This window comes from Dissoconium aciculare, assembly GCF_010015565.1.
Source record: "Dissoconium aciculare CBS 342.82 unplaced genomic scaffold K489scaffold_4, whole genome shotgun sequence".
Lineage (NCBI taxonomy): Eukaryota > Fungi > Ascomycota > Dothideomycetes > Mycosphaerellales > Dissoconiaceae > Dissoconium > Dissoconium aciculare.
Genome location: NW_022984954.1, coordinates 1,328,921 through 1,350,046, shown reverse-complemented (window position 1 = coordinate 1,350,046; position 21,126 = coordinate 1,328,921). Strand labels below are relative to the sequence as shown.

Sequence of the window (21,126 nt, the reverse complement as noted above, 5' to 3'; positions counted from 1 at the left end):
TCGATTCTACCTTCTTGATTATCTGATAACATGTCTCGTTGTTGATACAATAAACAGGAAAGATGTTGTTTACAATGCCAAGACAAAATGGCCCGTTCGGTGATTTGGCCCGCTCGGTGATAGATTACGTTAGTACTATCTATCTTCAGCAAAACAAACAATTTTATCATGGTTTTATTATGTGAATTATTACAAGAAGCATTCATTGAATCGCTGGTCAATACTGCTTTCTCGGCGCTCGAGCTGCTGTAGCATTTATAGCTGTTGGGCGTGCGTCATTGAGTCGAAGCATTTACAAACCCGTGGACCTTGGGGGAAATTTATCGGTGTCAGTTTCACACCACCGAGACCTCTCATCACCAGCTCCTCTCAACTTTCTTTATAGCGACACGTTGCATTATATCTCTCACGACGGCGTCATTTATAGACCTACATTTACGAGCTGTAGGCCATCATGGATATGGCAAAGGCTCTGCATGTCTTCTCCGCGATCAATTCGGGCCACACCATGAGCAGGGCACACGATGATCGGACACAGTTGGATTTTGTCCCGTACCTCGATCGGTACACACCGAGTCCGCTGGCGGACGAGGGACGTGCGAAGACTGCCCTGATCGTGTTAAATTGTCCCATTGACGACGAGGAGTATCTCCGTCGTTTGCATGCGCATGCTGGGTTCGTGCTCTATGCGGATGGAGGTGCCAACCGAGTACATGATTGCCTGCGTCGGAGCAGACTGGGCGAAGATTCCGCGACATTTGCGCGGTCGCTTAAAGCGCTCCTGCCAAATTTGATCCATGGTGATCTCGATTCGTTGCGGGACGACATACGAGATGCATTCGAAGCGTGTGGTGTGTCAGTGACACAAGATCCCGACCAATATAGTACAGACTTTGGAAAGGCGATCGGAAAAATCAAAGCTGCAGTGCCACAAGTGCACGACATTCTCGTTCTGGGAAGCCTGGGCGGGCGCGTGGACCAAGGAATCGGGCTGCTGCATGAGCTATTGCGCGAACAGAAACACAACAACCCGAGCATTCGGTTCTGGCTGTTCACAGAGGCCAGTGTTACTATGCTGGTGTTCCCCGGTACAACGGTTGTCCAGACGCCGTTGCGGTCGGGTCTCATATCGTGCAACGTCGGCATTCTACCTCTCTATGGGCGCAGCATTTTAACTTTGAAGGGCTTTGAGTGGGATGTGGAGCAGTGGCCGAGCGAATTGGGAGGACAAGTGAGCACATCCAATCATGTATTCGCGGATGAGGTGGAAATTACCACCGACATTGAGGTACTCTTTACGATCGAGCGCGTCCGCCACGGGTGACGAATGGTAGTCTCCTATGACAGTGGTCATGTGGAAGCCTTGACGGCACGAAGCGTACCTTCCTGATGAATGGCTGCCAAAGGCAAGCCAACCTTAGATATAGATGTACAGCTCGTCGTCGATCATCGACGCGAGTCGAGATCCTCGCGGTTGCCGCCATACAGTTGCGGCACATGAATCCCGTAGAAGGCATGTTCATCCCTTGAGGTGAGTACCGGCAGACTACTCGCAAAACCCCTAACCACAGAGCCAGGAGCTCCACCACCCATCAGCGCAAGAAATGTTGGCAGTAGCCTCTTTCTCTTAACTTAAGCCTTCTTTGCGAAACAGGACTGAAATTGCAAACCATGGCACGCACTCACTGTCGGCTTAGCGAGTCTGCTCTCGGCGCCGGCTTGCCCCGGTCTCGTAGTGCAGTCCGAGCCTGGCCGAGACTACGTGTTGCTGCATTCCTTCAAATGGTGGTTTCGCCCGGTGGTGGTTGTCCGCTGAACAATTCCTGGCCACAATGACGGAAACGTAGCACTTGCTCTCGTCCTCACCAGCTCCTGGACAGACCTGGCATGAAGGGCAAGTTGGCTAGAGCGATCGTATCTGAACAGAGGCTATCGAGCTGTGATGTATCCGGCAAATCGTGTGGTTGCGATGGTCTGTGAGGCGATCATTTCTTCTTCGTCTGAGCCGCACCAGCCAACGCCGCAGCTGCCTTCTCGGCTCGCATGTCTTTCTTTCCACCACGCAAAAGTTCCAGATGACCTGCCCGAGATGCGAGAGATTTTTCTGTCACAGCTGCCAGACCAGAAGAATGCTTCTACAAAATCCCACCGTAGTCAGCATCAGGACCATGAAGTATACTCGCGCTAAGACAGGCACCCTGCCAATTACTGACTGACTGACCTTCTTCATCTGATTGTGCTTGATCAGAGTCGCCTTCTTAGGCTTGATCACGCGCGATCCAGTCTGCTTGCGCTGTGTACTACACCGAGAATAAATCAGCCTGCATACTAGTGAAAAGCAAAATGAAGATTATAGAGATTGCGCGTACAGTTTTGGCGCAGCGGCCTTGGTCTTCTTGATGGCACCCTGCACCATATTGCTTCGTACTGTCAAGATTTCAACTGGCAGAGGACCGTGTCTTTTGCCGTCGGCACAAATAATTGTCGTGTGAACAGAAAAGTCTCGAATGTTACTTCACGATGAAACTAACATTTTTATCTCGGCGGCGGGCGATCAGCGCGGGAGTGGGGAAGGAAGGGAGGGTGATTACATAATTAAAGCTTCCGGATGCGATCGAGCACGGCCCAATAGTTCACGCAGTCGGTCATTTCGGAGGGAAGAATCACTCTCCTCTGCAGCCGGTCCGCCGTTGCTTTCTCCGACAACCATTCTTTCCAGGTTTTGCCCGTGTGTGTATCATTTTCCTTGAGTCCTTCTCCTCCGCCATGCAACACTCACGTCGTCGACAACATCGATTCACAACTTCTCCAAGCCGAAGGCCTTCCTGTCATCGCTGACCTACCTATCCGGATCTCTTTATCATCTATCATTGCTTCGAATCCTCGGCTGGGCTATCGCGACAACGATAACATCGCCGCACTTTTCGCCACCACTGGAAGCGACTTAGCGAGGACGCTTTATCATATTCATGATGATTGGCCACAGTTGGCTTGCTTTGGCATTGTTTTTCGCCAGTGCAGCTGCGCAGGGTGTTCTCACCAACGGCAACAGTCAGTTTCCGGCATGTGCACAGTCATGTCAGCTCGTCAATCAGGCTGCTCAGGCGTGTGGAGGTACTGCCAATTCGGATCAGGGAACATGGGGTTGTTTCTGTCAGAGCGCATACCTCAAACCTCTCTACACATCACCGGCAGGCATCTGTGACGCGACTTGTCCCAATGCGGCCGACAGCCAGCAGCTTATGACATGGTACAAGAGCAATTGCGGCACAGACAATGGCGCGAAAGAGCATGCTACTGCGTCAACAACAAACACTGGATCTACAGGCTCGACGGGAGGGGGTACATCTGGAGGCACTTCGACCGGCATTTCAGTACTCGACGTGACGGATGGTGGTACCTGGTGGCAGAATCACTATGTGAGTACCTATGTGTAATTTCTGGCATCGCAGCCATCAGCTGACTAGATCTGTAGCAATGGGTGATCATGCTGATCGTCCTCGCCATCTGTCTGCCTCTGCTCGCTCTTTTGGCAACATGCTTGAAGCGCCGCTACGAACGAAAACAGGATCGCATGTACGGAGGCTTCAATGCCGGTATCACCGAGCGTTCCGCACCCATGAGTCAGAATTCGCCTCAGCTAGGCGTCAATCCTCATGGCGGCGCTGCAGCAGAAGCAGGGGCGGGTAACAGGCCCGCCTCACCTGTTCGAACGCGCGAAGCTTTCATGCCGTATGGCTATGGCTACGCTCGTAGTGAGAGCAGGGCGTCTGCGCCTAGCATTGCTGCTCAGCGGCAAGATACGCGCGCAGCAACTTCGAGTCCGTTAGCCCGTGAAGTGGAGTCGACCGCTGAAACGAGCGAGAACAACGCGGAGACGTCCAAGAAACGCATCCGCGTGCGAGAACGAGAGGACGCGACTCCTTGAGAATGTGGAAGGATATGATCAAAGTAAATGGAATACGCGCTCCCGGAGCTCATTACGTTCTTTGCATTTTCGGCGGATTTTAAGCAGCGGCGGCGTTGGGGAAGTGCGTGGAAACACAGACCGGCACTTTTGCATTTGAAAAAACTACCGAGGTCTTCTTTGGGGATGAGTTCACGATTTGCGGGTCGTCGGGAGGATAACGCTATGTGATATCTGATGTCAGCTCTCGTTTTGAACAAATTATGGGAGGGCTTCGGCGGATGGTGAGTGGCAGCCAAGTACAATTCACGCCGCCAGAGAGGCTGGAACTCCTGGCGAGCTTTCTTTTCTTTTCAAGGTCGGACTATCTGATCGCCGCGAAGGCAATACACTGCTCTATTAGGAGCCATACAGTCCTTCATTGAAATCTACTAGATACAGCATCTTCATCTGAAATTCGAGCTGGACAAACCCGCGTTATAAGGTCTCGCAACAAGTCATCGTAATTGTGACTCAAAAAGTCTTCCATTGACTCGAACGGTTGCGACAGACCTTCCTTGACGCACTCGGCCCGGAATTGCCTCCATTTTGATTTGCACACACTGTGATTGGCAGGCGGGCAGTAGTCCAGAACAAAGCGGACTTGGGCGATGGTTATCCTCTTCCTCTTGTCCGGGTCGCGATTGAGGTCGTCGATCGAAATTGGGACGCGCCGAGGCTCCTCTACGCTTGGATGGTACCAACGCAATCCGCGGGTCAAGCTCGGACGACAATGGCGGTCCGAGGGCTGACACTCATCATCCGAAGCAGAGGAGTGGATCGTGATGGCATCGGAGTTATCGACATCTACGATTATCGGGTCGTGGTGCATCGTCCCCGACCGCTTCCGCTTGCGATCGAGGCCGTCTTTTGTCTCGCGCGGCCCTAGAGACAGCGTGAGCGGCGAGCTCGGTGATAATGAGCTGCCTCGCATTGATAGGGACGGTAGAGCGCCAGACATCACGTAGTGTTCATCCGTCTCTGATTCGATCGAGGTGCGATAGCCAGAGTCTGGACTCTGGTCGCCAAGTTGAATGTCGTCGCATCCGTCATCTTCCTCGTCGTTCTCGCTCTCACTCTCGCTCTTGCTGGAGACTGAAATCACTTCTGTCGCGGATAGCTCCGGCCTCGGACGCTTTGATATGCGTGGCTTTTTCAGAGCTAAAAAGCATCAGTCTTCCTAATTTGCTGTGTACTTCGGCAGATCCAACTTACGGGCCACGTGAAAATCACACTCTGCACTTTTGTCAACAATGAAGCAGTTTGTGCAAGCTCCATTGAACCATTTGGGATCTTGTACACAATCGGCGAAAGCGCTTCGCCCATTCCGGCAGCACCGGCATGGCTTAAGTTGCACTTCTGCAACTCGGTGCACAACTGCTGCCTTGAAGACCGAGAGCCTTGTGAAGTTGATCTGTCTGCGGTACCCCGGATTGAACACCATTGGGCGCTTGGTCTCTTGCTGACAGAGCAGAGGCCACCGGCTTCTGGGCGCCATCAATGCTGAGCGGCGCATCAATTCCTCAAATGAAGCTGAATAGTCGGCATTGAATTGTGGGACAAACGGTTTTAGGCCATTTTGGGGTAGAGACACGATTCTTCGCTTCTCTAATCGTGTTCTTGCATCGAGCATTGCCTCCTCTGCAGTGCCCCTCAGGTCTCTCTCGTGTTGCCATGTGGGTTTCCACTCCACCAAGCTCATCGCCTCGCCGCCGCGTGTTGTCCGTTCCTGTTTGACTCGCTTGATCATGAAGCGCAATTGACCGCTCTGGACAAACCGCTTCCCGTCTCTAAGACGAATGCTCCTAGTCGGGACCCAGCGATCGTGCCAACGGATCTTGTATTCCTCTGGCCAAGAATCATCTGCGGGCCGCCAGTCGATAGCCTCGCACACCGTCCACTCTCGATGCCTCACCGAATCCTGCGGCGGCCTAGCATCAATCGAGGGCGGGGTCGTGCTAAGCGAGTTCCTGGCTGGAGACTCAAGCCGCTCGCCTAAGTTATCCCTATAATCGGTTGTGGGCGGAATGACAGCAACATTGCGAAGCGGAACACCTTCGGTGCACGATGCGACGCGCTGGTTATGAGCGATGGTACGAACCACTGCTCCTTTCGGATCAGATCGATTTTGCGATCGAAAAGATCCAAGATCTGCAGTGTCTGAATTTGTCCGGGGTTGGCCCGCATCGCGATCCACCGGACCTCGAATTGCTGGCTCACGTCGAGAACCCAAGTGCTTTGCACTTACTCCGACTACCTGCGAGGGCACTTTTGCAGAAATTTTGGCTGGCCTTGCTCTGTCAGGGTGATTTGCGGGGTGATCAGCTTTGCTACGGCGTTCGTGGTGCGCTCTTTGAGACTTTTCCTGAGAGTGTAGTGTGCCTTCCCATGATCGTCGTCGATGCCGCGCCTCCATGACTTTGCGAAGTGCAGGATCCTCATGCATAGGGATCAAAAGGAAGGGTTTCTGGGTCTCTAGGTAGTGCTCTACTCGATCAGCAGCTATCGAGTTGGGAGTAAGGCTGAGTGTGGGCGATCGCGACCGAGCTAAGCAAGCAGGCGTTGAGCCCTGTCGGGAAGGATATGATCTTAACGATGATGCTTTGCGAGTCCGGGCGTAATCAATGAGGCTTCTCTTGCTACGCTCCAATGCTGCGTTCCGAATCAGGTCACGCTCGTCTGCAGAAGGAGGCGGAGGATAGCTCCGCGTGAGAGCTTGCCGATCGTACAAATCGTTCACTGGGCGCCATATCACCATGTCGGACACATTGTATGCCGTGATGACTTGGCCTTCAAGGTGAGTGCCGCCGACTTTCCGGATAATGAGCTGTTCGGAGGGATTTGTTCATTGAGCATCGAGTAGAACACCAATTTAAGCGATTCTTACGGAGGTCGCGCTGAGTGGCTCAGAACACGCGACACGAGCGCGAGCGTGATGAGGGATATCGGCGGACCCGTCGTGGTGCCAAGCTGCAAAATCTGTCTTGACACTCGCTAGATCCTGACTGAACCCGTGCTGGGCATCACGGTTCCCAATCTTGCCCCTGGGCCCGGCATTGGCCCATATCTGATCAGATGCCGTGAAAGTTTGAACCGACGCATTCGGACATCACAAGACTCCAATTTGACATGCTGATGGTGGCTGGGATATGAAAGCGCGCACTGGACCACGGTGCGAGATCCTCAAAGATGATCTTTTCTTATAATCGAGCGACTTACCAACGGCTACAGAATCCCTAGTTCCGCGCCGCGATGGTCATAGCGCTATAACTCAAATCGAAGTGATGCGTCATGTCTAGCCGGACCTTGCTTCGATATCACAGAGTACCTAGCCCAAATCCAAGCGCAATTGGGACCTTCCTGAAAGAGGTGGCCACTTTGAAAGCCATGTTACCCTCGAGGCTATCCGTTTGACTGTCACTTTCGCCGGGTGTAATAGCGCGTTGAATATGTGATGGCGACGAAAACTTGATCATTGTGATATATGACACATTCGATAATCAAAGCCTGTACCGGAGGACTTGACGTTCGTGTCGGGATCTTCGCGGCCCGCTTTCCGAGCGCCGGCTATCGTTCGGTCAAACTTTGCTTTGCGCGGACCGTCTGACGGGCAACTTCAAGGACACGCGACGGCTTTCCCTTTTCTCCGAACTCGTTGACTGTCTCATGTCCAGGAAGCTGTCCGGCAACAGCATAAGACCCAAAGACTGCGCCAAGAGACTCGTGCAGAAAATTGAGCTTTTCAGAGCTGATACCGATATATGCGAACGGACTCAATGTTCAGATGCTGATGATGAGAATCTGGCACCAGGCACCTGGACCCTGCCGCCCGTTGGCGGTGTTACAGATAGTGCCAACCCCTGAATTTGGCTCAAAGTTTTTCGCAGCATCGGCGTGCGACGAACGGACGAGAACATCACAACATGCAGAGACCATCCGACTAGGACCTCGCCCATCATTGCACATCAGCAAGAGCTAAATCCGTGCAGGTGAATTTACTTATGCGGACACGCAAACGCGGCAGGTACCGATGCCATAGCACCGACTCACTTCCTGGGCAGTATACTGATCACTTTGTTGATCTGGTCCTGCTATCGAGCCAACTTCAACGGCGTCTCTTCGCGCCAGCCGTCGGTCACAATGTCGTTGAGGGAAATGGCCCTGTGCATCGACCATGCCTCCCGGACTATGGCACACAAACTTAATGCTCAGTCAGGGAGCATCAACGCATCAACGAAGATCATCACAATCATACTCTTCATTTGCCCAAGAATCTGCGTTGGCTGAGGGTTGGAACAGAATTGGCAGGGGAATGGTCGAATGCCTTTATGACTCTGCTTAGTTCCCGACTCGATCGCAATCAGTGATGTCTGCAGCGGACCAAAGGGATGTCGATTCTGAGTCCGAGTACGAGCCGGTTTTCCTCGAGTCGATGCAGCTGCCGTCCAGTCCAAACAAACATCCCGAGCCGCATGACGAACATGTGAAGCGCCGCGAGATCCTCGAAAAGTTGGGCCTAGAAGCTTCACTCAGATTACTTCCTGTAAAGGCTGATGAGCTTGTGCCGATTAAGACCGAGCAGGTTGCGGAGATTTCTTCATCAGGACCCTCGGCGGCAGTGACGGAGTCTTTCAACCCAATGACTGGAGGAACTATCTCCCAAGAGATGGATCAATCTTTGCGTCCTAGCGGGTCACAGATCGCCGCACGTGTATCAAGTGGAATCATCTCCATTCGTACCCGTGAGCTATTGGGCATCATGGCTTCGCGGCCTGGGACCCTGGACAGGCCTTGGGCAAAATCACGCCTGGCGTCTCTCGCAAATGAGTTCATTGGGGAATTGGCACTCCACGCAAGTAGCAACTCTTACGTGACCGTGGGGTCGCTTTTCTTGCGGGAGTGTGCGCAGGAGCTTGCACGGCTAAAGGCGAGCAGCGAGAGGACGACGGAGATCTTAATCCTTCTCATCATCCTGATCAAGGAGGAATTCAGTTTTTCGCTCGAGAGAGGATTGCAATCTATCATGGACACGTCGGGTTTCCCAACTCATATGTGGGATCCATCGCACAACCAGACTAAAGCTTTTCAATGTCCCGATGGTATCGAAGTGCAAATTCAGCAAAATCGTGCCCGAGTAGATGCGACTTCTGACCAAGATCCGGCTATGAAGCACTTCCGAGGCTACAATTGCCACGTCTACTCGAGACAACGTGATTTGGAAGCCTGTCTGTGGAATGCATCCAAGTCAACTTCATCCCGGGGGTCCAGCGATGTATCGTCGATTGCACCTAGATTCGAGTTCGAGTCTGATCCTGTATCAAATACGCCGGATTGCGTGGGATCGCGGAAACGCAAAAAGGGCCCAGAGAATTCTGACACCAAAAGAACGTCGAGGAAGAAGCTGCACAAGTTATATGAAGAAAATACAGACCAAGCAGTCGATGGCACGGCCCAAGAAGTGTTAGCCTGCTCTGCACATCAGGCTACAGTGCGCCAAGTCAAGGACCTGGGGAGAGCGCATCGAGATCGAAAGGAGAACAATGCCGCTATCACGGAAAGCGATGCGCTGGATTGCAAGTTACAACGGGGCAAGAAGAAATCCTCCGCGAAGTCGAAGAAAGGGAATGGAGCAGACTCACAACAGCCACCCGAGTCAATGATCATGGATTCGAGCATCGCAGAGACAGAATATCCTACCCCTCAGACGTTGAAGAACTTCAAAAGATCTGTAAGCGGATCTAAAGGTCATGGAGAAGAGTCACGAACAGGATCCAGAGAATTGAGTGGGAGCTTGGATACAGATCAGCTAGAGATTTCCGTGTCCGCGGGCAAGCTAGTGGCCAAGTCTAAAGCGAGACGACGACACGATAAATTAGAGTCAGAGCAAGATGCAGCAGGGATGAGCAATCCTGGTACTCCACACGGTGAAGCTGCACCCTTGTCTGACAAACCAAGAAAGACGGGCATATCAACCCGCGAAGTCAATGGGACCAAGGAGGATACCACCAAACACTTCACCATCTTCGTCAGTAATCTCTCCGATGAGGTCGATAATCAAGTCCTCTTTCAGGCCTTTTCCACTTACGGTACCGTCTCTGAGGCTTATGTGATACGGGACAAGAAGACTGGTCGTTCTCGAGGTCACGGTTTCGCCGCTTTCCGGGATCGCGCCGAAGCTGAGAAGACTCTAAGCTCTATGAACGGCGAACGGTTAGGCTCTCGCGCCATTCGATGTGGCTGGGCCAGGCCAAAGGTTCAATAGCCTTTTTTAATAACATGTCGATTGCGGAGCTCATTCATCCCTGGAAGCCGAGCTAATGAGCTGTATATCTGACGCAGAATATATAGAGGTTTTCTCACCCAGACAGCCAAATGGAAGCAAGCCAAAAGAAACTTCAGAGAAGAGTAAAGCGAGCTCTTTCAAGCCGGAAAGGATAGATGACGCTTCACTTAGAATTGAAGCAGCGACCAAGACAAAGCAGGGCTCGAAGAAGCTAAAGCAGTGATCGACATGATGCAATCATCTACCATGTACGAAGCAGTCCAGAATATTGCTCTTGTGACAAGTAAGAGATCTTTGTAGCAACGTTGGAACAACATAAATCAAATGAATGCGCTGATAGGATAAATGAGGAAGAATGTGGAATATAATTTATTCGGGCAAAAAGCTATCTACTACAAAGGTAAAAACAGGTCATGTCGTGGTAACGCCAGCAAAAGCAATAAATTTAAAATCATCCGCGGCTTTATTAAACGCCCGCGTGAGGTATATGTTAATGGTCTTCAAAAGGTGAAAATCTCAAATGGTGATGGGCACACATGATGCGGAGAGATTGAGGAAACCCTGAGAACGAGGGTTAGTACTTGGTGTCTGAGGGTGAAGAACATCCTGAGGGATAAGTTTGCTACTTACGTCTTGATTGGTCGGGCAGCAGAAGATCTCGTCGGCCTTGCAGTTGGTGTGGGCTAAGGAAATGGTCAGCATTGGTTCGAAAAGTGGCATGTCAACGTGATTGGTTCCGGAACGTACCGAAGAGGAGCTGAGGAAGGTCGCAAGATCCTCCGAGGATGTTGCCAAGGAAGCCTTCGGTCTTGCCGGAAGTATCGCAGCAAGAGATCTTGGATCCGGAGTTGCAGCTGGAGTCATTGTATGAGGCCAAGTCAGGTGCACCGGGCGATGTGGGGTTGGGTGACGATGAGTTGGGCGACGATGGGTTGGGCGACGAGGAATTGGGGTTCGATGAGTTTGGAGTTGTCGAATTTGAGGGCTCATTCTCGAGTTTCGAAGCGATCCCGGCTTCTCTCTGGAGCTCTCTCAGGGCTGCGGTCAGGCTGGGCGATGCGGAGGCGCCGTCGAGGTCCAATAGACCGCCGGGACCCAACAGGATCGACAACAATGAATTCAAGATACCGGCCTCGGAGCCATCATGGAATGCTGGAGAGCCCTTTGCGCCGCCCAAAAGACCAGACAACAGGCCCTCGGAACCTGACGTGCCGAGGAGTTTGGCCAGGAGACCATTGGGTCCGAGAAGAGAGGACAAGAGACCTTGATCGTCAGGGCCGACGAGGCCCGACAACAGGCCTTTGGAAGAGGGTCCGCCGCCAAGTAAATCCGTCAACACGGACAACAAACCGTCGGACTCATTGGAGTTGGCCGGACCTGCGCTCGAGCCGGGCAGATTACGCGTGGAGTGGTCAAGGTCGGAGGAGGATTGATCAACATTGTTGGAAGACCAGTCAGCACCGCCGTGAGTGATTTGCTCCTCGGTCGTGGTCGGCCCGGCATTGACATTGGGGACGGCGGACACGCTCGGTGGCGTTACAATGGTGGTCCAGTGAGCACTGGCCAGCATGGCTGAGGCGAGAATAACTGGGATGATCTGCATTGTTGCGTTGGCGAAAGTAAAGTGGTATTCGGAACGATGGAAGATGTGCTGTGAGAATCTTGTTGATATTCCAGATGTTGTAGATCGGTATGCTGCTAATGTAAAGAGTGTTGGGCGATGGCGATGATATCCCAAGACTTGGCTGATCGGTAGAGACCTTTTATATCATCTTGATGGGCATAGACACGTAGCCCAGCATGTGTCAGCGACGTGACTACAGGCGGCGGGTAAGGACGATACAGGTGTGTCATGTCGGTGCTGGGCGTCTGCGTCGCGGGCGCGCAGGACGACGGTGGCTGGTGTGGTTGTTGATGCAATTCCGTTCCCTGCCAACTCGTGCCTAGCCGTAATTTCCGTGCCACAAGAACACATGTTCGCGACGAGAATGCCACGTACCCGCGTGAAGGCCGCTTTCCCTGGCACCGAAAACCGTCCCCTACCGGATTTGATCTTGTCGTCCGACGATACCAGCCGTGATCGCGCCCAGCGCATTGCTAGCAGTCAGCGAGTGTGAGATTCAGATGGCCGACGAGGCGACGGCCGAGCCACAATCGTACCGATAGCGATCCCTGACGACATGCTGGCGAGAGACTTGAACGTGCAAGGCGAAACCTCGACTCAGACTCAGACAATATGATAGCCTCACCAGGTGAACCCATTGAGATTATTGCTGTGGCGAGCTTGCTTCAGGCCATGTCCTAGCTGTATCGCCTTTGCGCATTGTCTCCTTGAAGCGGCTGATGCTGTTAAATGTGGAGGGTGGCAAATATCACACAGTATCGCGCATGTCGAGATCGTGTATGGGCATTATGCCATGCATGGGCGTTTCTATTGGTGCCGGACGATATCAATTTCCCCTGAGATCTGCTCCCGAAGGATTCTTTGCATCATATGGCGCGTTTTGAGCTCATCCATCAGTTGCAAGATCATTCTCGCTGTGACGACGATTTCAGAGCGATGCAGGAACTACCTACCTTACACAACCCAAATGTGGTTCCGTGTGCCTAACGATCCCACTCTCCTTACCTGTCAGTATCAAATGGCTGAGATACCAATGTCGAGAGATACGGTATTATGTGAAGCTGTGCATTACATTCAATCATCGCGAAGCGTACCGGTGGCTTTACGATGGCCAAATGGTAGATTGCTCTCACACAAGGTGGTCGTTAACGTGGACCGCACCATTGACGACGGGTACTGAAGCCGCACGGGCGACATGCTGCTGCCACGTCGTCGACTGCTCCTCTCCGAGTTATTTGGAGAGAACGGGGTTCTTCTTTGCCGTGATCGTCTACAAAGCTTGAGTCGGTGGGTGGGCCAGAGAAGTTTAATTGCGGCGGGTTGTGACCGTTTCCACTCGGGACCTGATGCAATCTTACTCGGCGGCGGGACAGGTTTCCGAGTACAGATGATATCCGGTTCGAACGACGTCAGGTGAGGACGAAGAGTGGTCCGATATATGTACAAGGCGGGATGTAAGGGGAGGTTACCAGACCCCTTCATTCCAAGATTGGTACCTGGAGGTTCGGGTCCTGTGCCTGAGGCGTCCACAAATACCGCAAATTCGCGCCCGCGTCACCTCGATGACGGACAGCGTAGGGTGCTCGGTTGAATCTTCGCGCACCCAGTCGCGGCATTGAATCTTCGGCTTGCAGAGTCCTCAGATCATCGTTCGGGGCTGTGAAGACGACGACGACACCGCCTGACATGATTCCATGCGAAAGCACCCTGCGCGCCGCTTGCAGCTATGAACGATGAGCCGACCACATCGTCCGCCGTCTCACCTCCTCCACCGCCGATGACACGATCATCTCAATCCTCGACCCACGATGACACTGCAGCCGATGCATCGGAGAGCGATGCTGCCACGATTCTTCAACGGAAGAATCGCGAGTATCTGGTCCGCAAGCGCGGCGAGTTGATGGACGATGCTTTGCGCAACCTGGACGTTCTTGTATATGCGGAATTGAGTGTCATCTATTATATGGAGTACGTTGCCTATGACAAATACTCGCCGGATTTTGACTGACCGTATGACACAGTTGCCATACCTGGCGCTTCCTCCTACGATGCCTCATCCAAATGGTCCTACTCACGCCGAAGACAGGTCTGCTGCCAGAGCCACCTGCTAATCGTCCTGCATTGGGCGCGATCTTAGGAGCAAACATTCTGTGTATAATTTTGCACCTCTTCAGTGCCGCACCGGCCGCAGGAGAGGCCACACGCGGGTATCTACACGGCGGCTTTGTCATGGATTTTATTGGACAAAGGGGACCGTCGAGTAAGATCCATCTGCTCATTCTGGACGCTTTAGTTGTGCTGCTGCAGGTAGTTCACCTCTCGGCATACCTGGCGCGACGGCGATTAAAGAAGGAAGACGTTTCGGAACGATTGATGGCGGTTTTCTCGCAGGATCAGGACCTCGAGGATGAGGAACGTGGAGTGCGGCACTCCATCGAGCTACAGGAGCTTGCGAATGTGGAACAAGGTCATTCGGCCTTGCAGGAATCTGACGACAGCATTGACGACCTGGCCGCGGGCGGTTCAAATGAGGCTTCGGCCAGCACGTCGTCGCTTCCACCCCGGACGGATGGGCATTTGATCGATGCCATCAACTCCGGCCAGATTGTGTTGGCGGACTTCAACATCGTACAGACTTTCCAGGAGCAGCTGCTGTCTGCTTCCAAGTCCGCAGCGCGAGATCCATTCCGCACAGAGTCGCGGCGACTTTTGGCGGAACGATTCGCGGGCCTGCGTGTTCAGTGGTCTCGGTAGTCTATATATCAATGCATATGAACCTACGGCCTGCGTCGGCTTATTACCCCTGATATCTTCTCCAATCGGTGCTCGATCTTACATGTTTTTGCCCTGTATTTGTACTACTTGGGTACTGCTGGCGAAATGGTACGTCCAGCGCTCTCTTATAAATCATTGCTCATTACACTCACTATGTGTGTTTCGGATCATATCCTTTCTTCGTATGTGTCATGCCGTGCCACATTACGCATCCTCGTCGTGGACTGGACGCTGGTAACGGGCAGCGCGGTGGTCGATGTGATCTTAACGAACGTGTTGATATGAATCATTGGATGGTGTCCTACACGGCATCATAGTTGGACTGATCGGTATTGGACGTGAAATCCTGGGCCCCTAAAAGCGAGGTCAGGTCCATGAAGATGGTACAATGCTACTCAACAAATGACATATTATTCAGGATGATCATGTCTTATTGTGTTGCGTTGATGAATGAGTATACCGACACTGCACCAAAAGACTCCCACATGAATGCAGTACGATTATCTGTACAGTCGAAGAGAAGCTTAAATTCAATGTTTTCATAGCATGTTCATCCGCGTACGGTCCACATCGCAAATAACCTTGGAATCCACGGATGTGAGTGGTGGGCACTTGCAGATAGATGAGGTAGGGTTTGGGTAGCACGAGCACATCAACCCTATGGTCGGATACGGAGATTACTCCATCCGGTCAAGCTTGCGCCTCTGTTCCAATTCACCCCGGCCTGCATCCAAAAGCTCTGTCACGTGCACTCTTTCACAGTCCACGGGTAGCAGCATTCCAGTCCACGGGTCCCATCATGTGAGTATCGGCATCCGAAGGTAATGGCGCATACACAACCAAGATCTGGAATTGATCGCTATTCTCCCACGACGGCGAGGTCAAGAATTGTCACCATTGTTGTTGGAGAGTCATGATTGCGAGCAATTGATGACTTGGCCGTCGATTCATGCGACTGGGAATAGGTTCAGGCGAAGCAGAGCGTATTTCCGGTACCGCACACACTTGGCGTTGCGCTGACACGTGAAGCTAAGCAATTCTCGTCTCGCTTATTAGATTCTCGAATCCTAGACATGTCCCGGTGGTGCCACCAGCTCACCATTCATGAGGCACTGCGGAGGAACAGCCTAGACCCCTGCGCGTGGTGCTGCATGAATTCCCATCCGACGCGGCGCACTGAAGTCCACTTCACTGGAGACGATGCTACTGAGTGGCATCTCACGGACGCGGCTTGGTGGTTTCAATTGTGCATATAGATTTCCATCATGATTGTCTATGAAACCTCCTCGCATTCGCGGCCGAGCACTCCCTAATGGATTGATGTTTCGCGCAGTTGTTGAGCGCGTTATCAAATGTTGCCACAGACCCCAAGTGCAAAGCACACTCTCCGCGCGTAGCTGAGATGACACGGTCTTCGGCCTTCCTGGCCGGGAGAGCGCAGATGCGCATCGTCGTGATCACAGCAATTTTGATATCGCTTCTGTTATTGAGCTACACAACGTCGCCGATCATTGTCAAGCACGTCCCGAGCTTGCTCCCAGCTTGGGCAACTCACAAAATCAAGGTCGATCCCTGGATCACTTACGAACCGACCATACATGATGCCGATCCTACCGACTCTTGCTCTGAACGATTCGGACTGGGCTATCTTCGCCGACTCGGCGAGAACGCCGTTGAACATTGTTCCAGCAATTCTACATCCCGCTTTAGCTGCTTCTCGTATACGACACGCGATGACCGCATCGATTCGTTTTGCTATGGTTCGCCGGCAATGATCGAGGATGGCCGTGTTGGTCTTGCATGCGACGCTCGTGACTGGGACGAAGAGCCCATCGACGGTGAGGTTCAGCATCTCGAGTCCATGGAGGAGTACTGGTACAACACTGGCGTGCGCCCTGTGCTCAACGGCGCCGTCGATCTCCACCGACCGGATCTCCCTGTCACCTCAGATGCTCCGCCGCGAACCTACCTTTTGGTACAGCGAGAGGGCACCGTCGCTAATCTCTGGCATACGCTTATGCAGGTCATGTCGCTCGGGTTGTCGATCGATATTCTGCGCAATACGTCGGACCCGAAGACTGGTGCGGCTTACCTCTCTTCAGCAGATCTTAAAAACACCCAAATCTTGATCACCGACGACCATGCTGAGGGGCCTTTCTGGAATATCTGGCAAATGTACGCAGACTTGCCCATGCTCCGGCTCCGGAACATCTCAAGCGATTTGACCGAGAGCAAGATGGTCATTCCCCTGCCTGGCGCGAGTAATACTCTTTGGGAAGGCGACTGGACCGAACTCACCTGTGAGCGATCCGCTCTTCTGAACGGCTTTGTCCGTCGCGTGCTCAATTTCTATCACCTCGGAGACGAGCCGGCCAAGTCACCAACATTGCGGCTCACCTTCATTGACCGACAGGGATCGCGCAAGTTACAGCACCAGGCTGTACACTTTTCCAATCTCCAGTCGGCCTTCCCAGACGTCGAGATTCAGTTGGTCGACTTCGCCAACATCACCTTCGCGGAACAACTGCAGCTGATTCGCAAAACGGACATCCTGGTCGGCGTCCACGGTGCAGGCTTGACTCATGAGTTCTTTTTGCCGATCAATTCCACAGTGGTGGAAATCCAGCCGCCGGACATGAACCATCGCGGCTTTTTCAATATGGCTACTTTCCTCGGCCACGAGTATTTCCGGGTCGCTGGCCACGACTTTGAGTATGAAGGTCGGAAGGGTGATTGGCACGACGACGATATTGCGGTCGATGAAAACTGGCTCTTGGATGCTGTAGAAGCGGCCATTGCCGCGACGCGCCGATTGAGGTCTTGACGAGATTTGATAAGTTTCTCTCAGTTGGGAGATGCAAAAAGAGCTTTTAGAGCACTCCAGCCTGTGCGACGCGAGGCGCGCATGTCACCCTCGACTGTGTTACGCTGAGATTCGCTTAATGCTAATGCGTCGAAGCGATTTGCGGTCCCATGGTCGTCTCAGCAAGCGTCTTCGAAAGCGGATGACTCGGCGCTTCAAACCAGGGATTGTGCGACCTTCATACGACGTGAATACGATTGCCACGACCACGCCCACGCGGAGCCGAGCTACAATACCTATGGTCAGAAGCGGATCGATATACAGCGGCACTACTTACGAGCCACTGATACGTCCGACAAAGCGCTGGGGTTAGTCGTTTGGGACCATCACGGCCAAACATACAAAACCCGCTCTACCCAGTCAATCGACGAGACCGACATTAGAAGGCTCCAGATACAGTGGCCGAAGTACCTTCCCATGTCATTCTGGAAGCTGTTGAAGTTTCCGTGTCACACCATGGCCAGCACCTGACCGACATGTACCATCCCAAGCCCTCATCATCACGAAGAGGCAAAGATCCGCCCCTCTCATTTCGAGGGGCAGGGGAAATTACCGCATCTAGTAAGTTCTTGCATTTCAGCAAGGCTACATTTAGAGATGTTGTTGAGGGGTTGGAATACATCTCTTGTACTAGTATCATGTGTTGAATCAAGACCATACTGGGTTTCCGAAAGGTGGCCACCACGGGTCACAGAGGACGAACATGGCGCACTGGATTGGTGCTCCCGGCCAAGTTTAAGGGACAACAGCTATTCACGAAAATGCTGATCTAAAGGAGCGTTGCGTGAATTCTCAGAGTATCGGGAAAGTCATGTGAAGACTTCGCATTGCAACAGTACAAATTCAAATCTGTTCGCCCTCTCCGTTGGAGTCTTCTCGTCTGCTGGAGCTTCGTGGCGTCTAGTTTCATATCGCCATGCACGTGAAAGCCGCCGTCCGCCACGGTCCTGCCGTTCGCAAAGGTGGAAATTAAATGACTGCTTTTGGCCAATTCGCGCCCTCACGTCGTTCCGCGCAGCAGACTTTCTCACCATACTTGGGCGTAGCAATGTCTCTCAAAATAACGCGCATATTCTGCCGCTGAAGTCATTGCGTGATACTATACAATAGCGGCAACGTCATTGTTCAACTTTCCTCCCACCGGAGGTTGTCTCAGGTCTGGATGCTCCTCCGCTTTGCGCGTCCCTGAGTATCTTGTGAATGGCGTCAGCCACGAAAAGTACGTTGTGTGTGCTACATGTATAGAGACTCGCTTTGAACGGGTACCTGCCTAGGGCAAGATGATGCCCTCCCGTACGCGTCGATGCTGTCTTTCACTTGTCGAAGGCGACTTCCAAGGTGGCAAGCGATAGGTGCTGTGATAGCAGCCCTGAACAACAGCGCCATTCTGAGACCACATTTGGTCGGTCTCTCCTTCGGGGGCACATGCGAACTCGCCGACGGCGATGGTCTTTAGGTGATATCACGAAACAAAAAACCCTGACGGGGTTGGTGTACTCGAGCAAGACAGAAGAGACATACTAGCCATGACATATGCGTGAGAACTCGAAGCATGAGACCTATGATGACAACTAGCGGAGGATATTGGTCGGACGTTTTCTAACGGCTTTGCTGTTTAAACAACCACAGGGCTTGTTCAGAGCGGTTTCAGTTCGACAGGCCATAATTTAGAGTGATCGGCGCCAGCCAGCGACTTTTGCGACTTCACCTCGTTGTTGTCTCTCCGACCTCCTCCGACCATCATCATTGTCAAAGGGCATTCACATATGCCATTATTCGGTGTACATCAAAGGGCTAAGAGATGAACGACGATCAGCGCGGCGCTACATGTGCTATTCAAAGCTTCTCTCAGACACGGGTGAAACGCAGGACCGCTGGCTGTCACGGCTGTCTGTCGGTCATATTCTGCGGCCGACTTTGACTGCAGCGGGTTGCATCATGCAGCTCTGCGAGCCAATGTGCACTAAATAATGGCATTCCCGACCATAGGCTCGGACTCGGTCGCCCATCCGGGATGTCCTCATTCCATATGATCCGACCGGCACGACGCTTGTTCCGCCATCCCTGGGCATTCTGTATCTGAAATGGCACAATAGGCAGGAGGTCTAAACCACGCTCCGTAACACGACATCAATCCATGGTGTCTGTGGCGCGCGACAAGATTTTCCGTGTCGTCACTGACACACGGCGATGAAGATTAGTCGTGCTATACCCACCTTCACTGTGACGTGGCTGCTGGGATCCCACTCCTCCGCATTGTGGCGTTTCACTTAGCATATCGTTACAATCTTCCTTGATCATGAGACCTGCTGCAGGCGTCCCATATACTTGTATGCGAACTGTGAATGCCAAGCAGTTGTGCCTCGTCAGATTATCCGATCTCAGCTGCTGTGAATCTCGTTTGTGTGCCAGAGGCACGACACTGGACTGGCCAGATGAGACGATGAGGCCGCTACAAACTCAATCTCCAGAAGGCCAAAAATTCACGAACGAAGGATATGCAACCTCCCGACTTCCGAGGAACATGAAGAGACCGCAACGTCCCACCGTCCTTTCCAGCACTCACTGTGGGACGGAGAAGTTGAGATGATCGGACCAGATGACGGCACGGTCCGAAGACCGCCAGACCAGATAAAAAAGCGGGGACCGCTAATGCAGATGAGACCTCACTATCGCGACTAGCCCAAGACAATGGCTGCCAGCGATTCTCCCATTGGCCGTCCCCAGCTTCTCCTCTTCGGGACTTCCCACTTCGTCTGGTCTCGCGCGTCTCTGGCCTCACAGACGGTGAGTTCTTCGAGGGTTGAACTAAGTCAAAACTCCTGACTGAATGTGGTCAAAGATGTGCAGTGTAATGACACATGCAAGGTACGATGTGCGAGCTCACCAGTGGATATCACCATGTGCTCAGTCTCAGGCCCTGGGAGCGATTGTCGTTCGGCTTCTTTACCCCTGTCGAGAGACATCATTGTCGTCATCGTTGAGATTACTTTCTGGGCACCAAACGTTCATGGCGACACCATCACTTGTGAAGGTGCGTGGCTGCTGTCTCCGCCGGCGACTCCATCGACCAACGGTCATCTTCGATCTGACTGTAGCCTGCAGCTGTTATGATTGGTACCATTCTGTAGCAGTTATTATTAATTCTCATGACAGGCACAGATTTGCATTTAGATCAGGGAAAAAACTTCTTCCGTGGCCTGCCCTTTAATGTCAAATCCCAACATCAATGCGTCCTCTAGACTGCTTCGGGTCTGCCGAACCAGAGTTTACATGAGCTGTCAACGGAGGCGTACGAGTTGTATGGAGATTTCCTCCTTGTTACAGCACCAACATCGTCCGCCCGTGCTCTGGACGGGTCGCTGTCGATCGTTTGCCACTTCGGGGTGGAACTAGTGTGAGCCGCGGTCGTCAAGCGCGACTTCAGTGAAGATATCGGTCTCGTTTTGTGGGTGAGGGGAACGGTAGCGTTGCCAAGGTCGCTGCGATAGACGTACCTGCCCGGGCTGTTAGTTGTATCAGAAGGTGTAGCAGGAAAACCCTCTCATCGAGTCGTGGCTGCCGAGCGGGCTTGCGGTCCATTGTCAAACCGCGCTTGCCCTCGCATGCCTCGTTCCTCGATGATCGCACACAGC

At 52.7% G+C, this 21,126-nt stretch overlaps 8 protein-coding genes across 8 annotated transcripts; 5 read left to right on the top strand and 3 right to left on the bottom strand.

Annotated features, from left to right (window-relative positions):
* Positions 1-198: 198 nt before the first annotated feature.
* On the top strand, positions 199-1,438 carry K489DRAFT_378868 (thiamine pyrophosphokinase). The gene has a single exon (XM_033604508.1). It carries the CDS (start codon positions 455-457, stop codon positions 1,322-1,324), a length of 870 nt encoding a protein of 289 aa, XP_033461488.1. The 5' UTR covers positions 199-454; the 3' UTR covers positions 1,325-1,438.
* Positions 1,439-2,045: 607 nt separating this feature from the next.
* Positions 2,046-2,416, bottom strand: K489DRAFT_296864 (uncharacterized protein; the record flags this gene model as incomplete). Its single annotated transcript, XM_033600324.1, has 3 exons — positions 2,046-2,135; positions 2,222-2,300; positions 2,370-2,416. Coding segments are annotated over 3 exons (216 nt in total), but the record flags the coding sequence as incomplete, so codon positions are not given.
* A 556-nt stretch (positions 2,417-2,972) lies between these two features.
* Positions 2,973-3,928, top strand: K489DRAFT_369320 (uncharacterized protein; the record flags this gene model as incomplete). The annotated part of the gene is made up of 2 exons (XM_033603022.1): positions 2,973-3,419; positions 3,476-3,928. The coding sequence occupies 2 exons, from the start codon at positions 2,973-2,975 to the stop codon at positions 3,926-3,928; spliced, it is 900 nt and encodes a 299-aa protein (XP_033461486.1).
* A 397-nt stretch (positions 3,929-4,325) lies between these two features.
* Positions 4,326-7,422, bottom strand: K489DRAFT_400313 (uncharacterized protein; the record flags this gene model as incomplete). The annotated part of the gene is made up of 5 exons (XM_033606989.1): positions 4,326-5,107; positions 5,162-6,773; positions 6,834-7,013; positions 7,110-7,171; positions 7,275-7,422. The coding sequence occupies 5 exons, from the start codon at positions 7,420-7,422 to the stop codon at positions 4,326-4,328; spliced, it is 2,784 nt and encodes a 927-aa protein (XP_033461485.1).
* Positions 7,423-9,965: 2,543 nt separating this feature from the next.
* Positions 9,966-10,175, top strand: K489DRAFT_291717 (uncharacterized protein; the record flags this gene model as incomplete). The annotated part of the gene is made up of 1 exon (XM_033600198.1): positions 9,966-10,175. A coding segment is annotated over one exon (210 nt), but the record flags the coding sequence as incomplete, so codon positions are not given.
* Positions 10,176-10,745: 570 nt separating this feature from the next.
* On the bottom strand, positions 10,746-11,088 carry K489DRAFT_315666 (uncharacterized protein; the record flags this gene model as incomplete). Its single annotated transcript, XM_033601106.1, has 3 exons — positions 10,746-10,790; positions 10,860-10,912; positions 10,977-11,088. Coding segments are annotated over 3 exons (210 nt in total), but the record flags the coding sequence as incomplete, so codon positions are not given.
* A 2,346-nt stretch (positions 11,089-13,434) lies between these two features.
* K489DRAFT_400310 (DUF1746-domain-containing protein) lies at positions 13,435-14,659 on the top strand. The gene is made up of 2 exons (XM_033606988.1): positions 13,435-13,821; positions 13,875-14,659. The coding sequence occupies exons 1-2, from the start codon at positions 13,580-13,582 to the stop codon at positions 14,605-14,607; spliced, it is 975 nt and encodes a 324-aa protein (XP_033461482.1). The 5' UTR covers positions 13,435-13,579; the 3' UTR covers positions 14,608-14,659.
* A 1,371-nt stretch (positions 14,660-16,030) lies between these two features.
* Positions 16,031-17,452, top strand: K489DRAFT_387905 (glycosyltransferase family 61 protein; the record flags this gene model as incomplete). The annotated part of the gene is made up of 2 exons (XM_033606367.1): positions 16,031-16,150; positions 16,193-17,452. 2 exons carry the CDS (start codon positions 16,031-16,033, stop codon positions 17,450-17,452), a joined length of 1,380 nt encoding a protein of 459 aa, XP_033461481.1.
* Between the last annotated feature and the right edge of the window lie 3,674 nt (positions 17,453-21,126).

What these genes read in the sequence shown, in the direction of transcription:
- K489DRAFT_378868 (XM_033604508.1), top strand. Translation starts at nt 455, where the DNA reads ATGGATATGGCAAAGGCTCTGCATGTCTTCTCCGCGATCAATTCGGGC.
- K489DRAFT_400310 (XM_033606988.1), top strand. Translation starts at nt 13,580, where the DNA reads ATGAACGATGAGCCGACCACATCGTCCGCCGTCTCACCTCCTCCACCG. An exon ending in AGTGTCATCTATTATATGGA is followed by an intron (nt 13,822 to 13,874) that starts GTACGTTGCCTA and finishes CGTATGACACAG; the next exon opens with TTGCCATACCTGGCGCTTCC.